The 18,399-nt window shown below is 44.0% G+C and overlaps 2 protein-coding genes across 2 annotated transcripts in view; one reads left to right on the top strand and one right to left on the bottom strand.

Annotated features, from left to right (window-relative positions):
• Positions 1 to 18,399, top strand: part of bms1 (BMS1 ribosome biogenesis factor) — a 77,298-nt gene that overhangs the window by 21,832 nt on the left and 37,067 nt on the right. Inside the window, exons 11-12 of the mRNA XM_080748050.1 lie at positions 5,819 to 6,101; positions 16,334 to 16,435. Of these exons, the coding sequence (XP_080604176.1) occupies positions 5,819 to 6,101; positions 16,334 to 16,435 (385 nt within the window). The remainder of the gene's footprint in view (positions 1 to 5,818; positions 6,102 to 16,333; positions 16,436 to 18,399) is intronic.
• LOC308303621 (uncharacterized protein) lies at positions 12,286 to 14,771 on the bottom strand. Its single transcript, XM_080748051.1, has 2 exons — positions 12,651 to 14,771; positions 12,286 to 12,468 (listed from the first exon to the last, which is right to left on the bottom strand). Exons 1-2 carry the CDS (start codon positions 14,611 to 14,613, stop codon positions 12,404 to 12,406), a joined length of 2,028 nt encoding a protein of 675 aa, XP_080604177.1. The 5' UTR covers positions 14,614 to 14,771; the 3' UTR covers positions 12,286 to 12,403.

Raw genomic sequence — 18,399 nt, 5'->3', positions numbered from 1 at the left:
TAGAGGGGAAAAGGAGCAGACTAAGTGGTTAAATATCTGAAAACACAAATTGACATGAATCCAAAATACACTGATGATTGTGCTGTCAAAACATAAAACAACAATGAAACTATATTTATTTATTTATTTATTTGCCAGGGACAAAGCACATTAATCAACATGTCAGTTTTCACATCAATGTAAATGAGCCAGAGTTGGCCATAACCCCCCAGATATGGAATCTGGGGGGTCCCTGTTTCATCTCTCTCTCAGCTAAGGGGTCCTTGGCCTGAAAACGTTGAAGACCCATGAGTTAGATTCTAGGACAGTCCTGTGAGAGTCTTTAGAATGCTTCAGTCAATGAGTTAAGTGTTGCTGTTCCCCTAGAACAGGGTTCCCCAATTAGTTTTCCCCAAGGGCCGAATCATGTCTAGGGTACCAAGCCGAGGGCCACAACATTGAATCATGTCTAGGGTACCAAGCCGAGGGCCACAACATTGAATTATGTCTAGGGTACCAAGCCGAGGGCCACAACATTGCATCATGTCTAGGGTACCAAGCCGAGGGCCACAACATTGAATCATGTCTAGGGTACCAAGCCAAGGGCCACAACATTGAATCATGTCTAGGGTACCAAGCCGAGGGCCACAACATTGAATCATGTCTAGGGTACCAAGCCGAGGGCCACAACATTGAATTATGTCTAGGGTACCAAGCCGATGGCCACAACATTGAATCATGTCTAGGGTACCAAGCCGAGGGCCACAACATTGAATTATGTCTAGGGTACCAAGCCGAGGGCCACAACATTGAATTATGTCTAGGGTACCAAGCCGAGGGCCACAACATTGAATCATGTCTAGGGTACCAAGCCGAGGGCCACAACATTGAATTATGTCTAGGGTACCAAGCCGAGGGCCACAACATTGAATCATGTCTAGGGTACCAAGCCGAGGGCCACAACATTGAATCATGTCTAGGGTACCAAGCCGAGGGCCACAACATTGAATTATATCTAGGGTACCAAGCCGAGGGCCACAACATTGAATCATGTCTAGGGTACCAAGCCGAGGGCCACAACATTGAATCATGTCTAGGCAGTGGCGATGCGTGCCCCAAGGGACCGGACCTTCGGGGACGCACCACCGCCCCCCCCCCCCCCCCCCCCCCCCCCCCCCCCGCGCGTGCACATGCGCGCAAATTGTATGCCTTTTTCATTCTTCTTTTTCTTTTACAAAACTGGTTAACAATGAACAGCAGACTGTGTACAAGGCAAGCACGCTGGGTAGGCTTAACCTAATTAGCACTACACACATACTCCAAACCAATGCCAATATAAGGATTAAATAGATGTGCGCTGCTGACAGACAGAGCCACACAAGACACAACCAGCGCAACCAATCGAAACGTCCATTTAACATAGCGCGCTTTACAAAGCAAAACGCACTGTCCACCATCATGTAACAACACCAGCTATCAATGCAAAGAAAGACCACGTCAAGAAAGACCCACATTAAATAGACAAAAACAGGCCTAAGTGTATCAATCTGTCTTTCAATGTTATATGAGATACATAAAGTGGTTCCTGTGTAAATAAGCTGTAAGGTTTACTAGGATCTCCTTTTAGCTGACCAGTGAGTCATGAAACTGTACCTTTTCCAATTGCAAACTTCTAATACATTCTTCAATGATCAATCAATGGAAATTAAATGCACAGCGGCATATCCAGCAATATAAATTAATTCAGTTTCTCTCACCAATGAAGTTGTTCACTTGAAGAATAGAAAAGAAAAACATCCTCCTGTCCTTTTGGGTGAATTTCTCAAAGATGGGTTCATAAAGCTATCATTCCTTTTAAGTTCTGTCCATCTTTTCATAAAACAGTCTTCTTGAAAAAGGCAACGATAATAATAAATCCACAGCGTTCACTCCAGCTGCAGCCATGTCGCGTCTGTTTACTTTACAAGTTTCACGTGTTGTGCATAGTGAGTGTGAAACATGCTTGTTGTTCCACTCCAAGTCCCGGAAAAGCTGTGTTGTGATTGGCCAGTAGTCACTTGACTCATTTTGATTGGTGGTTGAACGTGGGTGTTCCGTATACCCTTGACCAGAGCCCTCAAAATATGATTGGTTGATCAAACTGTCAATCCACACCAAGGCTTGTATTATGGGGAACTGGCTCAGGGAATTCTAGAAGTACTGCGAGTGAGAGTAATCTGCGCAGAGACTCAGTAGAAAAAATCTCTCATTGGCTGTTATTTTTCCCAGCACACAAGCACTCCCTATGCACAGAACTTGGGGAAGAAACAACTACAACGAGTATAGCGAGCGAAACAGTGCAGTTTAACAGATTACCAACACAAATAATTGTAATTATTTTAATAAAAATAATAAAAAATAAAAATATATTTTTTATTTAAAAATAAAAATATTATTTTCTTTCTTCTGAGGATCCCTGGGTCTTCTCTGAATACCCTGAAGGTCCTGAAAATTCGCCACTGTGTCTAGGGTACCAAGCCGAGGGCCACAACATTGAATCATGTCTAGGGTACCAAGCCGAGGGCCACAACATTGAATCATGTCTAGGGTACCAAGCCGAGGGCCACAACATTGAATCATGTCTAGGGTACCAAGCCGAGGGCCACAACATTGAATCATGTCTAGGGTACCAAGCCGAGGGCCACAACATTGAATCATGTCTAGGGTACCAAGCCGAGGGCCACAACATTGAATCATGTCTAGGGTACCAAGCCGAGGGCCACAACATTGAATCATGTCTAGGGTACCAAGCCGAGGGCCACAACATTGAATCATGTCTAGGGTACCAAGCCGAGGGCCACAACATTGAATCATGTCTAGGGTACCAAGCCGAGGGCCACAGCATTGCAGGGGGCGACGGTGGCGTTCCCGCTACTCCAGCGACAGTTCAGATATCGTCGTCGTCGGGTGAAAATCTTGTATGTCCAAAACCGTTCGTTTTGCATTTATCATTTTAAAAATGATTTAAACTAGTGAAAACAGCCGATCTACAAGCACACAACGCCTCACACCGCGAGGCGTTGTGTCCTTGTAGATCTGCTGTTTTCACTACTTTTGTGCGACAGCCTTGTATGATGAAGCAGAGCTTTACTTTGCGAAAGAACGTACACATTTTGAGATACGGGTTTTCCACCCTACAATGGCGATATACTAGTGTTGTTGCTGCTCTTATACCACCATTATTACTGGGGTTGGTGGGGGCCTGACAGTAGCCCCCCCGTGGGCCGCAAATGGCCCACGGGCCGCCTATTGGGGAACCCTGCCCTAGATCATACATGGTCAACTGGCGGCCCGGGGGCCACATGCGGCCTCCACCTTCGCTTAATGCGGCCCTCAGGTTCATACCGGAATACTGATATATTATTGATTTCAGCTGTTGCAATTCCAAACATGACCTGCTTTAATTTCATCAGTCTATATTAGTAGCTTAATGACTAGTATAGTAGAATTAAAATGTATTTTTTTATGTCCAATGTATTTGTATTTAGGTTCATAAAGTTAACATGGCTATATAACTAAATGCATTTGAAATTAAATCAAAATGTTACATTTCAGGATTCCAATTCAAAAATAACAAAAAATAATTTAGGATTCCAATTCAAAAGGAGCAAAAAATAGCCGAACACGCTGCGATGCGTTTTGAGCTTGTAGATCTGCTATTTTTTGCTTCTTTTGAATGAGATACTAGAATGACAAAGTAGGACATAGCAATATGCAATGTGGCCCTCTGGAGTGAAGGTGGAAATATAGTGGTCCTCTGGAGTGAAGGTGTAAATATAGTGGCCCTCTGGAGTGAAGGTGGAAATATAGTGGCCCTCTGGAGTGAAGGTGGAAATATAGTGGTCCTCTGGAGTGAAGGTGGAAATATAGTGGCCCTCTGGAGTGAAGGTGGAAATATAGTGGCCCTCTGGAGTGAAGGTGGAAATATAGTGACCCTCTGGAGTGAAGGTGGAAATATAGTGACCCTCTGGAGTGAAGGTGGAAATATAGTGACCCTCTGGAGTGAAGGTGGAAATATAGTGACCCTCTGGAGTGAAGGTGGAAATATAGTGGCCCTCTGGAGTGAAGGTGGAAATATAGTGGTCCTCTGGAGTGAAGGTGGAAATATAGTGACCCTCTGGAGTGAAGGTGGAAATATAGTGGTCCTCTGGAGTGAAGGTGGAAATATAGTGGTCCTCTGGAGTGAAGGTGGAAATATAGTGACCCTCTAGAGTGAAGGTGGAAATATAGTGGCCCTCTGGAGTGAAGGTGGAAATATAGTGGCCCTCTGGAGTGAAGGTGGAAATATAGTGGCCCTCTGGAGTGAAGGTGGAAATATAGTGGTCCTCTGGAGTGAAGGTGGAAATATAGTGGCCCTCTGGAGTGAAGGTGGAAATATAGTGGTCCTCTGGAGTGAAGTTGGAAATATAGTGGACCTCTGGAGTGAAGGTGGAAATATAGTGGACCTCTGGAGTGAAGGTGGAAATATAGTGGTCCTCTGGAGTGAAGGTGGAAATATAGTGGACCTCTGGAGTGAAGGTGGAAATATAGTGGTCCTCTGGAGTGAAGGTGGAAATATAGTGGACCTCTGGAGTGAAGGTGGAAATATAGTGGCCCTCTGGAGTGAAGGTGGAAATATAGTGGCCCTCTGGAGTGAAGGTGTAAATATAGTGACCCTCTGGAGTGAAGGTGGAAATATAGTGGACCTCTGGAGTGAAGGTAGAAATATAGTGGCCCTCTGGAGTGAAGGTGGAAATATAGTGGCCCTCTGGAGTGAAGGTGTAAATATAGTGGTCCTCTGGAGTGAAGGTAGAAATATAGTGGCCCTCTGGAGTGAAGGTGTAAATATAGTGGTCCTCTGGAGTGAAGGTGGAAATATAGTGACCCTCTGGAGTGAAGGTGGAAATATAGTGACCCTCTGGAGTGAAGGTGGAAATATAGTGGTCCTCTGGAGTGAAGGTGTAAATATAGTGGTCCTCTGGAGTGAAGGTAGAAATATAGTGGCCCTCTGGAGTGAAGGTGTAAATATAGTGGTCCTTTGGAGTGAAGGTAGAAATATAGTGGCCCTCTGGAGTGAAGGTGTAAATATAGTGGTCCTCTGGAGTGAAGGTGGAAATATAGTGACCCTCTGGAGTGAAGGTGGAAATATAGTGACCCTCTAGAGTGAAGGTGGAAATATAGTGACCCTCTGGAGTGAAGGTGGAAATATAGTGGCCCTCTGGAGTGAAGGTGTAAATATAGTGGTCCTCTGGAGTGAAGGTAGAAATATAGTGGTCCTCTGGAGTGAAGGTGGAAATATAGTGACCCTCTGGAGTGAAGGTGTAAATATAGTGGTCCTCTGGAGTGAAGGTGGAAATATAGTGACCCTCTGGAGTGAAGGTGGAAATATAGTGACCTCACCATCATCAGAGTTGCCCACCCCTGCTCTAGGAGCTAAAATCCACTCATCCGAGACAGTTTGCCCTCCTGGCCCCCAAGATGTGGAATAAACTCCCTGTCGCACTTAGAACAACGGACTCACTCGCTAGCTTTCGCCGTGGACTGAAGACTCACTTTTTCAGACTCCACCTAAACCCTTAGCACTACTGAAACACTCAATGACCATACATGAAGCTAGTTGGCACTTGTTTTTAGTTTTTTTAGTGCTTTTATTTCCTTGACTGATTATATTGTTTCCTAGATAGATATTCATTTGCATTTGTTATAGTGCTGTTGATGAACTGACATGTTATCTTGTTTATTATTGTGATGTTTTTACCTGCTTATTGTAAGTCCCTTTGGATTAAAAGCGTCTGCTAAATGCCTGAACTGTAAACTGTAGGAGGAAGAGGAGGGTGATGAAGACGAAGAGGGGGATGAAGGTGATGAAGGTGAGGAGGCGGAGCTGATCCAAGAGGCCCCGCCCACTAAGAAACACAAGCTGGGGGCGGGGCTAGGGGAGGAGCCAATGGTGGAGCTCCCTGCCTTCGCTGACAGTGAAGACGAGCTGGAGAGGAGTGATGAAGAGGAGGAGGATGAAGATGAGGAGGATGAAGATGACGAGGGTATCGAGGAGGAGGAGGAGTCAGGAGATGAAGACATGATGACATCACAAGACGCTGAAGGTAAATAATCCATTTAGGCCTAGGATTATTGACTGCTTTAACCATTGAAAAATAGCAGATCTACAAGCTCGCAGCGCTGCACTCGGTGCCGCGCTGTGAGCTTGTATATCTGCTTGTATACCCTAACCCTAAGGCCTAACAAAATAAAACATTGGGTTCCGGTTGGCTGTAATTTTAGGGCTGAGTAGGTAGGGAATTTATTTTATTTTATTTTTATTTTTATTTTTTTGTGGGCATGATGGGTAGCAAGGAATTTTATTTTATTTCCTCATGGGAAGGATGGGTAGGTAGTTTTTTTTATTTATTTTTTTATTTTAATGTTTAATTTACAGTTTTAATGAATCATTTAAAACATAATTTTGTAATTGAATTTGAATGTTTAATTACAGTTTTAATGAATTATGACAAATGAAATCATATTTCAATGTCTTCAGCGATACTCTTATTCTGAAGAGATTAAAGGACCTACACCATGAATTTTCACTTTTTCTATTTTAAAACCTTTTTTTGGGGTCCCACTGGCACCTTCTATCCTCACAAAGTCCTATTTCTGACCATTGTGTCTTTCTCTGGTTTTGGGAAGAAAGAGATGAAAAGCTTTCCACGGGTTCTCAGAACAGTGCTGTTCTGAGAGTTGACGCATGTGACGTCACACGCGTTTCCCGTTTTTTTTTTCAGAGTAAAAAAAAAAACATTTTTTTTTTTTATTTTTTTTCAAAAATGTTTTTTTCAAAAAAAAAAATTTTTCAAAGAATTTTTTTTTTCAAAAACTTTTTTTTTCAAAAACTTTTTTTTCAAAAACTTTTTTTCAAAAACTTTTTTTTCAAAAACTTTTCTTTTTCAAAAAACTTTTTCTTTCCAAAAAACTTATTTTTTTTTCTCATTTTCTTTTCTCAAACATTTTTTTTCAAAACATTTTTTTTTTTTTTTTTACTTTTTTTTTATACATAAATACAATGCAGGTGGGGTTGATTGTCTAATGTAGATTAACTTTCTGTAATGTCTGGTCTAGCAACGGTCGCCCTGTGTCATTTGACAGTAGGCCTATAACATACAACATAGGCCTACAGTAGGCTATAATCAGAGCTGCAACATTATCCTATTTTTGTATTGGCCCAATATTAACACATGTGGTGCCAACCCCGAGTTTCCCGAGTTTGTATTGGTACTAGTGCTGTGCCAACCCCGAGTTTCCCGAGTTTGGGCCGTTTTTGAAAAAAAAAAAAAAAAAAAAAATTCAAAAAATTTTTTTTCAAAAACTTTTTTTGGACCTCCAGAAATGTATTAGGCATGATCGCGATCGCGAAATTGCATGTTTAACCCCCATACCAACCCATTCTTTCAAACATGGCAGCCATGTTTGTTTACATCTGAAGAAAACATAATGGCTGATAAATCATGAATGCCTGAACGGATTTCCAAGCGGATTTTTTTGTTTGAAAGCTGTGAACAGCATCTACACACGTGGTGCATCATCTAGGCATGGGCGTGCACTTTTTACACACTTGCACAATTACATGGAAGTCTATGGTAACCATGGCAACGCGAGACATTGAAGAGAAAAAATCATAGCAACATAAGTGTTAACATTATTTGTTGTCAACGTGGGGTCCGGGGAGGAGTGAAGAGGAGGGGAGGGGGGAGGGGTGGAAAAACCCCACTAGATGCGCCCCTGAGCAAACAGAGGCCGTTTTGGTATTGCAGCTGGAGAGCCTCATTATAGTAGAGCTAGAACAAACAAAAAGAATGGTCAGAGTGTTTGTTGAGGGTTAAAACCTGTCTAAGACTCAATTTTGAGCATATATTTATACACAAAATATAGTTTTAAAAGCATGGTGTAGGCCCTTTAAGAAGTCGACCACCGTCTGGAAGTATTATTGCATTACGAAAAAGACCACCGCCTGGAAGTCTTATTGCGGCTAGCGCAACATATCTTATTCTGAAAAGATCGGCTACCGGAAGTGTTAGATTTGCCACCTTAGATTTGACAAAATAACACAGCTCGGCGAGCGACAGAGAGCTGAGCCCGCAGTCGCACCATAACCCAGAGAGACACGCGGGGGTCCGCAAGCACTGTTGCTGTTGCCGTACAGTCTTTCAGATGAATGCCACGCTGTCATAAATGTTTCGACTCCATCTCACGTCTCTCTGTGGCTGTGCAGGGCTCAGCTGTACTGGTGGATGGGCTGCTAATTTTGCTAGCATCGCTGTTGTTGTTGACTGACTGACTGAGTGGCAGTTGTCCCCCGATTGTGTGTGCGCTTGTGTGTGTGTGTTTGGAGGAATACAAGAGCCGCTTCCCAATTCAGAGTGTGCGCCCTTCGTAGTGTAGCCCGTGTAGGGCTATGTGGTCGCACCAAATATATTTTTTGTAAGACGTTTTTGATCGACTCGGTCGGATTTTTTTTTTTTTTTCACTCCAAATGCCAATAAAATCATCTGGGTCGCACGTATTTAATAGGGTCGGTGGCCAACCGGAAACCAAAGATTTCTTTTGTTAGGCCTAACCCTAACCCTAAGTCCCTAACCCTATTTTTCTAAAGTTAAAGCATAAAATAATGGTTAAAGTGGATCAAATCTAACGCGACTCGGGCGCGTTCCAGGTATTTGAGAGATAAACGACTCACTAAACCTTTTTTCTGCATGGGCACACTTTTCATGTCCCAAGAATCCATGGTCACACCAACATAATACAGGGGTGTAAATATCGTCACTGTCGGGAAGAAACCTCGTATCTCCAAGTTTCAAATGTGTAAATTTCTTGGCAAAGTAAAGCCCTGTTTCATCATACAAGTCCGTCGCACAACAGTAGTGAAAACAGCAGATCTACAAGCACACAACGTCTTGCACCGCGAGGCGTTGTGTGCTTGTAGATCGGCTGTTTTCACTAGTTTAAATCATTTTTAAAATTATAAATACAATACTGGCTTTCAAGCAGTTTCAAGGGGCACACTTGACCCTTCTCAGGGGCACACCAAAGGTCCCCAGGACCAGTGGTTGAGAAACACTGCACTAAAGATTAGGAAACTAGGGCTGCGTTGGGAAGGGTGTGTGCTCACTGCTCAGTGTAGTGAGTGCAGTGGGCGGTGACGTTGAGAGTGCATTCAGTGTGACTTATTTACCAACCACCAGTTAAGAGGCAGCTGTGCGCTTTTTCAGTCTGACAACTTTCTTAAAAGCAGCAGTTGCTAACATAACGTTGCTATTGATAGGTAATTTAATTCATAACATTGGCCTTCCTGCTGTTAGTTTACATGTTGATGCGTGTGTAACAATAAAGCCCAAAGGAGCAATAAAGCAGCAAATGGTGCATTTTGTTATCATTTCGAGTTTATCAAGTGCGAGACACGGCCATGAAAACCAACCAATCAGAACACCACACCGTCAAACCCCAACTTCTGAGTAGAGTCGTTCAGTGCGTGCACTCAGCACACCGGTGCGCCGCGCACTGGATTTCCGAACGACAACGCACCAAGCGCACCGAATAAACGAACATGGCACACCAGCGTTGAGTGCACATTTCCAAACGCACCCTAGGTTAGGAAAAAGGTCATTTTGGGGGTGGCCCGCCCCCACTCCACCATGATTGGAGGAAAGCCCCACTCTATGCTGATTGGAGGAAAACCTGTCACCCAACAGTTTTTGAAAGTGCTTTTTTCTTCTCACAGGAGAAAAGATAAACACTCTACACTATACATACAATCCCTTTTATGCCCAGACATGGAGATCCCTGTCTGAACCAGCCACACAGATATGGGCTGTCTTCCTCCATATATGGGCATTCCCATATGATGTCCTGTTAGATATGGGTGTAATATTGATGACATCAGGGATCTCCATATATGGGCATGAAAGGGATTCTGTTAGAGTGGTTCCCATGACATCACAACATACAATACATACCCTTTTATTTGCGACCGTCAGGTCGCAGTTACTATCAAAACCTCGACCAGCTGTCTGTCTGTCTGTCAGTCTGTCACACGTCACACCTTTGCCCTGCTCATATCTCGACAACCGTTGCCCCGATCCATGCCAAATTTTGCACACCCACACTCCTTGCCTGCCAAACCACAATCCTAACCCATCAATTCTCACGTGTTCCTCTTCTAGCGCCAATGTGAGGCCGATTCTTGCGAAACACATTCTTGGACACTGCGCCTACAATTTTGCCCTAAAATCACACAAATCGGTACACAGTATGTCTACACTCATCTCATCACCATGGATCTTCAGGCCGTTTTTTTACAACACATTTTTGGACACTGCTCCTACAAATTTTGCCCTAAAATCACACAAATCGGTACACACTTGCTCTACACTCATGTCATCAACATGGATCTGTCCCATATAGCGCCACCATCAGGCCGATTTTTTCAAACATATTTTTGGACACATTTTGGCCTAAAATCATGCTGCGACCTGACGGGCGCTTATCTCCCGATTAGGGAGTCTTATTGGTGCCCATACATGGAGAACCCTATCTGAACCAGCCACACAACGGTGATGTCACCTGTTTATGCCCATATATGGATATCCCTTCTCTGAGTATCTGACATCACTGTGATGTCACCTGTGATGTCATAGTGATGTGTCAGGGGAACCACAGTGTCAGGCGTTATCCATGCTCTGAGTATCTGACATCACTGTGATGTCACCTGTGATGTCATAGTGATGTGTCAGGGGAACCACAGTGTCAGGCGTTACCCGGACGGTTCTGACAGTAAACTATCAGAACATGAATTAAATGAAATACTTACCCTACTTTAACTCATTTACTGCCATTTGTTTATTTATTATTTCAAGTTTTTTCACTAACCTTTGAAAAACTACAGAATAAAATCGTAGAAGTTGCACATACCGGTAGATGCCATGGAATCAAGAGAAAAAAGCCCAGTTTCGATAATAAATGAGTTAATAAAACCAATTGATATTGTGTTTTATTTAATTTTTATCGTTGATTTGTCACCTTTACAACGAGGTACAGCTTGTAAGCGTCGGGCATTCATAGAATGATCTACACAGCCAAACGTGTGGGCAGCGCTGACCAAAGAATGTGCCAAACTGGCCTGTAATGTTCTGTTGGCATTCACTCTCGTTGTGGGCTTCCTGTAATGTTCTGTTGGCATTCACTCTCGTTGTGGGCTTCCTGTAATGTTCTGTTGGTGTTCACTCTCGTTGTGGGCTTCCTGTAATGTTCTGTTGGCATTCACTCTCGTTGTGGGCTTCCTGTAATGTTCTGTTGGTGTTCACTCTCGTTGTGGGCTTCCTGTAATGTTCTGTTGGTGTTCACTCTCGTTGTGGGCTTCCTGTAATGTTCTGTTGGCATTACAGTTTACAGTTTACAGTTTAGGCATTTAGCAGACGCTTTTAATCCAAAGCGACTTACAATAAGCAGATAACATCACAATAATAAACAAGATAATATGTCAGTACATCATCAACAATATAACAAATGCAAATGGATATCTATCTAGAAAAAACACAATATAATCAAAGTTCTGAAAAAACCTAAAAAACAAAAACAAATGCTAACTAGCTTCATGTATTCATTGATTCTTTTTCTGTAGTGCTAAGGGTTTAGGTGGAGTCTGAAAAGGTGAGTCTTCAGTCCACGGCGAAAGCTAGCGAGTGAGTCCGTTGTTCTAAGTGCGACAGGGAGTTTATTCCACAACTTGGGGGCCAGGAGGGCAAACTGTCTCGGACGAGTGGATTTTTGCCCTGGAGTTTTGAGCGAGGGTTCTGTCAGCATCCCTGTGTTGGCTGATCTAAGTGACCGGGTGGGGGTGTAGGGGTTGATCAGCTTCTGGAGGTATGGAGGAGCCATACCTTTGGCTGCTTTGAAGGTCAGCATCAGTGTTTTGTATTCAGTGCGGGCCGCAACCGGGAGCCAGTGGAGGCTGCGGAGAAGGGGAGAGACATGTGAGAACTTAGGCTGGTTGAAGACCAGTCGTGCCGCGGCATTTTGGATCAGTTGGAGAGGTTTAAGTGCACATGCCGGGAGACCAGTGAGGAGAGAGTTACAATAGTCAAGCTTTGATATGACAGATGTCTGAATGAGGAGCTGGGCTGCCTCCTGGGTGAGGAAGGGTCTGATTTTACGGATGTTATAGAGTGTGAACCTACATGACCGGGTGACTGATGCAATGTGTGCCTTGAATGATAGCTGGCTGTCCAGGACCACACCAAGGTTTCTAGCAGTAGGAACTGAAGTCACAAATGCATTATCTATGGAAATAGTGAGATCTTGCATGGGGCAAGACTTAGCTGGGAAGAAGAGTAGCTCCGTCTTGTCCGGGTTCAGCTTAAGGTGGTGGGCTGACATCCACTGTGAGATGTCGGCCAGACATGCAGCAATGCGTTCTTCCACCTGGGTGGCAGAAGGGGGGAAGGACAAAAACAGTTGAGTGTCATCAGCATAGCAGTGATAGGATAGATTGTGAGCAGAGATAACAGCACCAAGGGATTTGGTGTACAGGGAGAAAAGCAGAGGGCCAAGTACGGATCCCTGGGGGACTCCCGTTTGGAGGGTTCGGGGGGATGAAAGCAAACCTTTCCATGAGACCTGATAGGTCCGGTCCGACAGGTAGGAGGAGAACCACTTTAGTGCCGTCCCGGTGATGCCTAGGTCAGCAAGGGTGTCCAGGAGCAGCTGGTGATTCACTGTGTCGAATGCCGCTGATAGATCCAGAAGAATCAGGACTGCAGAGTGGGAGGCAGCCTGGGCAACATGGAGTGCTTCCGTGACTGCTAGGAGTGCAGTTTCTGTAGAATGGGCTGGTTTAAAACCTGACTGGTTGGGATCCAGCAGGTTGTTCTGTGAGAGATGGAGAGAAAGCTGGTTAGAGACCACACGTTCAAGGGTTTTTGAAAGAAATGAGAGGAGGGATACCGGTCTGTAGTTCTTGACGTCCGAGGGGTCAAGAGTTGGTTTTTTGAGGAGTGGTGATACTCTGGCTGCCTTGAAGGCAGCTGGGACACAGCCTGAGGTTACAGAACTGTTGATGATGGCGGTTATGAAGGGGAGTAGGTCAGGTGCGATCGTCTGGAAGAGTGGAGAAGGGATTGGATCCAGGGCACAGGTGGTAGGTCTAGAGGAAGTCACTAGTTTTATGACGTCATCTGTAGAGAGAGGGGAGAAGGAGGACAGACATGTTAAGTTGGGGATACAATTCCGTGTGTTAGACACTGTATTCTGGGGGAGATGGGAGAATGAACTACTGATATCGTCAACCTTCTTTTCAAAGTAGGCGACAAAATCATCCGCTGAGAGGGATGAAGGAGGGGGGGGAGGGGGGGGTTTGAGGAGGGTTGAGAACGTGCTAAACAGTTTCCTAGGGTTTGAGGTACATGATTGAATCTTTGTGTGGTAGAATGATGATTTTGCAGTGGAAAGTGAGAGTGAGAAACCTGACAGGAGTGTGTGAAAATGAGATAGGTCCTCTGGTTGCTTCGTCTTGTGCCACTTCCTCTCTGCCGCCCTGAGAGGTGTTCGCTCAGATCTGAGAGTTTCAGATAGCCATGGGGGAGGTGGATTTGCACGTGCTGGCCTGGTCGAGAGAGGGCAGAGACGATCAAACGCTGAGGAGACAGAGGAGAGAAAGGAAGATGTTAGAGCGTCAGAAGGGAGAGTGGGAAGGACATCCGGGTTTGGGAGGGAGGAGAGAATGGAGGAGGAGAGAGTGGAGGGATCCAGGGTTTTCAGGTTGCGTCGTGTGGTGACGGTCAACGGGTGGGTAGGCACAGATCTGAGGGAAGAGAGGGAGAGAGAGAAGGTTATGAAGCAGTGATCAGAGCATTTGACAGGGGTAACAGTGAGGTTTGAGGAAGAGCATGCTCTGGTGAACACAAGGTCCAATACATTCCCTGCCTTGTGGGTGGGAGGGGAAGGGGACAGGGACAAGTCAAATGACGTCAGTAGGGATGTAACTGGAAGACACTTTTCTGCAGTTGGTAGGTTGAAATCACCCAGTAGAATCAGGGGAGTTCCGTCCTCCGGAAATGAGCTGATCAGAGAGTCCAGTTCTTCCAGAAAATCCCCAAGGGTCCCTGGGGGGCGGTAGAGCACAATGATGGTGAGAGGTACAGGTTGTATTATATAGATAGCATGATATTCAAATGTGGACAGAGAGAGGTGAGAGAGGTTTAACGCACGGATCTTCCATTTGGGAGATGTTAAAATGCCTGTGCCGCCCCCAGTACGATCTGTGGGACGTGGCGTGTGTGTAAATGTATGTGCTGCAGAGAGTGCAGCAGGAGTAGCTGTATTATTCGGTGTTATCCAGGTTTCTGTCAGTGCAAGGAATTGGAGGGAATTCAAAGTAGCCTGGCCTAGAATGAATTCAGGCATGTTCTTCTTTGCAGCTGAGTGGCAGTTCCAGAGGCCGCCTTGGATTGTAATGTGGTGACTAGGTGAGCGAGGTGGGTAAATTAGATTATTGGTGTTACAGTGCCGGGTGTAATGGTGTCTAGTGCGAAGAGAGGTGAGCAGAGTAGGTATGGCAGGGAAGCACATTTTTTAAACTATACCAATATAACAAATATAACAATAATATTTGAATCCTGAGTGCAAGTAAGAGCTAAATTTATACTAATCCATGTGGGGGGGGCAGCTCCTTTGCTGGACGTGTCTGGAGAAGTTCATGTCCGATCTTGAATTAGGAAAAAACATGAAAGTTAAGTGCAACAAGATGAGAGTTAAGTGCAACAAGACAAAAAATATCGAAGTCCTGTTTGTTTTCTGTAGAATCCTCAGTAGTTCCAGTGGCTCTGGTCTGCAACCATGAATTCACTCTCGTTGTGGGCTTCCTGTAATGTTTTGTTGGCATTCACTCTCGTTGTGGGCTTCCTGTAATGTTCTGTTGGTGTTCACTCTCGTTGTGGGCTTCCTGTAATGTTCTGTTGGTGTTCACTCTCGTTGTGGGCTTCCTGTAATGTTCTGTTGGCATTCACTCTCGTTGTGGGCTTCCTGTAATGTTCTGTTGGTGTTCACTCTCGTTGTGGGCTTCCTGTAATGTTCTGTTGGCATTCACTCTCGTTGTGGGCTTCCTGTAATGTTCTGTTGGCATTCACTCTCGTTGTGGGCTTCCTGTAATGTTCTGTTGGTGTTCACTCTCGTTGTGGGCTTCCTGTAATGTTCTGTTGGTGTTCACTCTCGTTGTGGGCTTCCTGTAATGTTCTGTTGGTGTTCACTCTCGTTGTGGGCTTCCTGTAATGTTCTGTTGGTGTTCACTCTCGTTGTGGGCTTCCTGTAATGTTCTGTTGGTGTTCACTCTCGTTGTGGGCTTCCTGTAATGTTCTGTTGGCATTCACTCTCGTTGTGGGCTTCCTGTAATGTTCTGTTGGTGTTCACTCTCGTTGTGGGCTTCCTGTAATGTTCTGTTGGTGTTCACTCTCGTTGTGGGCTTCCCTGACACTGAGTTTAAAATGAACAAAGTGTTAAAATGGCCAATATGTGTTGTTTTTATCTTGTCCTTATCATTCAGAACGGGTACACAGTATTGTGTATTATTATTTTGTGCTTTAACTATAGAAAAATAGCAGATTTACAAGCTCACAGCGCGGCACCGATTGCCGTGCTGCGAGCTTGTAGATCTGCTTTTTTTTTTTTTATTGTGAACATTGAAATTTTGACCCCATTCTATAAGTGTCTTTTGAATCCTTAAGGTTTTTTTTTTTTGAAAAACCCTCTGTTTCTATGTCATTGGTTCGGGTTGGAGTTTAAAAAATACATATATTCAAAAATGTTCACACATTTTCACGACTTTTCAAAAATAGCAGATGCGCTGTGAGCTTGTATATCTGCTATTTTTCAATAGTTAAAGCATTCAATAATCCTAGGCCTAAATTGGTTATTACTGTGGGAGAGTGCAATCATTCAATGCTCCAAGCAACAAAGGTGAACACCAACAGAACATTACAGGCCATTTTGAAAGGTTTTTGGTCGCCGCTTCCCACACGTTTGGCTGTGTTGCTCATTCTATGAATGGCCGATGCTTACGAGCTTTACCTCGTTGTAAAGGAGACGAATCAACAATAGAAATCATATCAAACTCCCAGGTTGGTAGAAGGAGAGCAGAGCCCAGGATTACAGCATTTGGCACTGGGTGGAAAAATGGATTACAAAATAGTGGGATAAAAATGTAAGCGGGGGAAAAAGAAAATGGAATCAAACAATAGCAATTGGTGTTATTAAAGTGGTAGGATGATGATGCAATGTGTTGTCTGTCCACCAGGGGGTGTACAGTGGAAAGAGGGTCTCCAGCAGAAAGCAACAGAAGCTTTTCTCCGACAGCAACAAGCCACGCCCAACCTGCGCACTCTGGTGTATGGAACAGGTACTACCCTGTTCTCTCCCTCTCCGACTCTCGCTCGCCTCCCTCCCTCCTCTCTCTCTATCTCTCTCTCTCTCTCACACACACATGCACGCAGGCATGTGTGGTAAACAGAGGCTTCTTCGGACTAAATTGTTTTATTGCCGTCATAAAACTTTCTCAGTTACATCTTCTATGTGTGCATTAACGTTAGCAACAGCGTGGCTGTGTAGGGAAGGCTACCAAAACAAAACAAACGCATGTGCTTTGCTTCGCGTATCAGAAGCTCAAAGGACCATGGTTGCTAATGTGCAGTTTCATAAAGACGTCCCCCTCCTGTGCACAGCAGAGATTAGACCTACAGTACACACTACTCCTCCATCCAGCTTCCAGGTATGAACTATATAAACGGCAATGTTTCTCTGGAGCTGACAAGCTTGGCATCTCACCTTCACGACGAGTTACAGTAACAAAAACCCTTATGTAACTCAGAGTGTACAAATGGAACCCCACACTCAGAGTTAAAGGAGCTATAGTCAACTTTTTCATTGTAGGGCCGACACTTTGTTTACATCCTAGTCTATAGACTAGAATGTAAACAAAGTGTCGGTCTGACAATGGCCAAAATGATTATTTTATCATTATTTTACGCTTTTTGTGGTAATTATTTTATAGAAACACATATATGAAGCTTATTTTTTTATAAAATATTTTCAAAACATTATTTTTATTTTAGCATCCGTTTTTCAGAAAAAGTTGACTATAGCTCCTTTAAATTAACTTGTTGATTTTATAAAAAAAATATAAATTGGGTTAGGGTTAGGGAGAGAGTCCACCTCTCTGTAAGGTTATGGGCTAGCTTAGGTCATATTATATGATTTAATTTTTGGGAAAGCAATCTACAAGGTCAAAAGCCAGTGTTAATTTAAATTGAGTGTGAAAATGGTTGGCCTATACCAGATTTTCGCATGCATGCTTACATTGGCACTTTGGCACATGGGCTATACACATGTATTTTATTCATAATAATGACACTTCTTTAGATGTGTCAATGTCAATATGCCAATGTATTGTTATTTTGACTCATATTTAGTAGATTTCAGTCTGTAGGCCTAATACTGAATAATAATGGATATAAAACCCTTTTTCCCCCGTCTTTTTAAATGTAACTGTCCTAGTAGCCTACAGTTTATTAACAGTAGTCGAACCGCTATTACTTATTCTGTAATTAAATTTGAATGAACCATAACTTTACATGACTTGACGCACTGACACAGTATACACTCGTGCACTCGAGATATTTGCTCATCAGTGCTCAAGTTGTGCTCAGAAGGTTGAAGTGTTTGCTCAGACCGAAAAAGAATTAGAGGGAACATTGCCCTCTACCCTGTACCCTAAACCCTGTTCCCTGTACCCTAAACCCTGTTCCCTGTACCCTAAACCCTAACCCAACCTACGCACTCTGGTGTATGGAACAGGTACTACCCTAAACCCTGTACCCTGTACCCTAAACCCTGTACCCTAAACCCTGTACCCTGTACCCTAAACCCTGTACCCTAAACCCTGTACCCTAAACCCTGTACCCTGTACCCTAAACACTAACCCAACCTATGCACTCTGGTGTATGGAAAAGGTACTACCCTAAACCCTGTACCCTGTACCCTAAACCCTGTACCCTGTACCCTAAACCCTGTACCCTAAACCCTGTACCCTAAACACTAACCCAACCTACGCACTCTGGTGTATGGAACAGGTACTGTTGGAACCCTAACTCTAACACTAAATGAACCCCTGGTCTCTCTCTCACACACACACACACACACACACACACACACACACACACACACACACACACACACACAGAATAAGAAATAGTGGGGTAAAAAGTCTTCATTCCATTCTGTATGAAGTGGTAGGTTTTTGTGTTCTTTGTAATGTTAGGAAAACAAAGCATTGCCCCCCATCTCGCCTACTTTAGAAGTCATGAA

Source organism: Nannobrachium achirus, assembly GCF_963921795.1.
Source record: "Nannobrachium achirus genome assembly, chromosome: 18".
Taxonomy (NCBI): Eukaryota; Metazoa; Chordata; class Actinopteri; order Myctophiformes; family Myctophidae; genus Nannobrachium; species Nannobrachium achirus.
The sequence above is the reverse complement of the archived record's forward strand: the minus strand, read 5'-3'. Positions and strand labels throughout refer to the sequence as shown.

Coding starts and splice junctions, on each gene's coding strand:
- LOC308303621 (XM_080748051.1), bottom strand. CDS start 14,613: ATGTGCTTCCCTGCCATACCTACTCTGCTCACCTCTCTTCGCACTAGA. Junction 12,469..12,650: donor CTATCAGGTCTCATGGAAAG/GTTTGCTTTCAT, acceptor TCTGCCACCCAG/GTGGAAGAACGCATTGCTGC.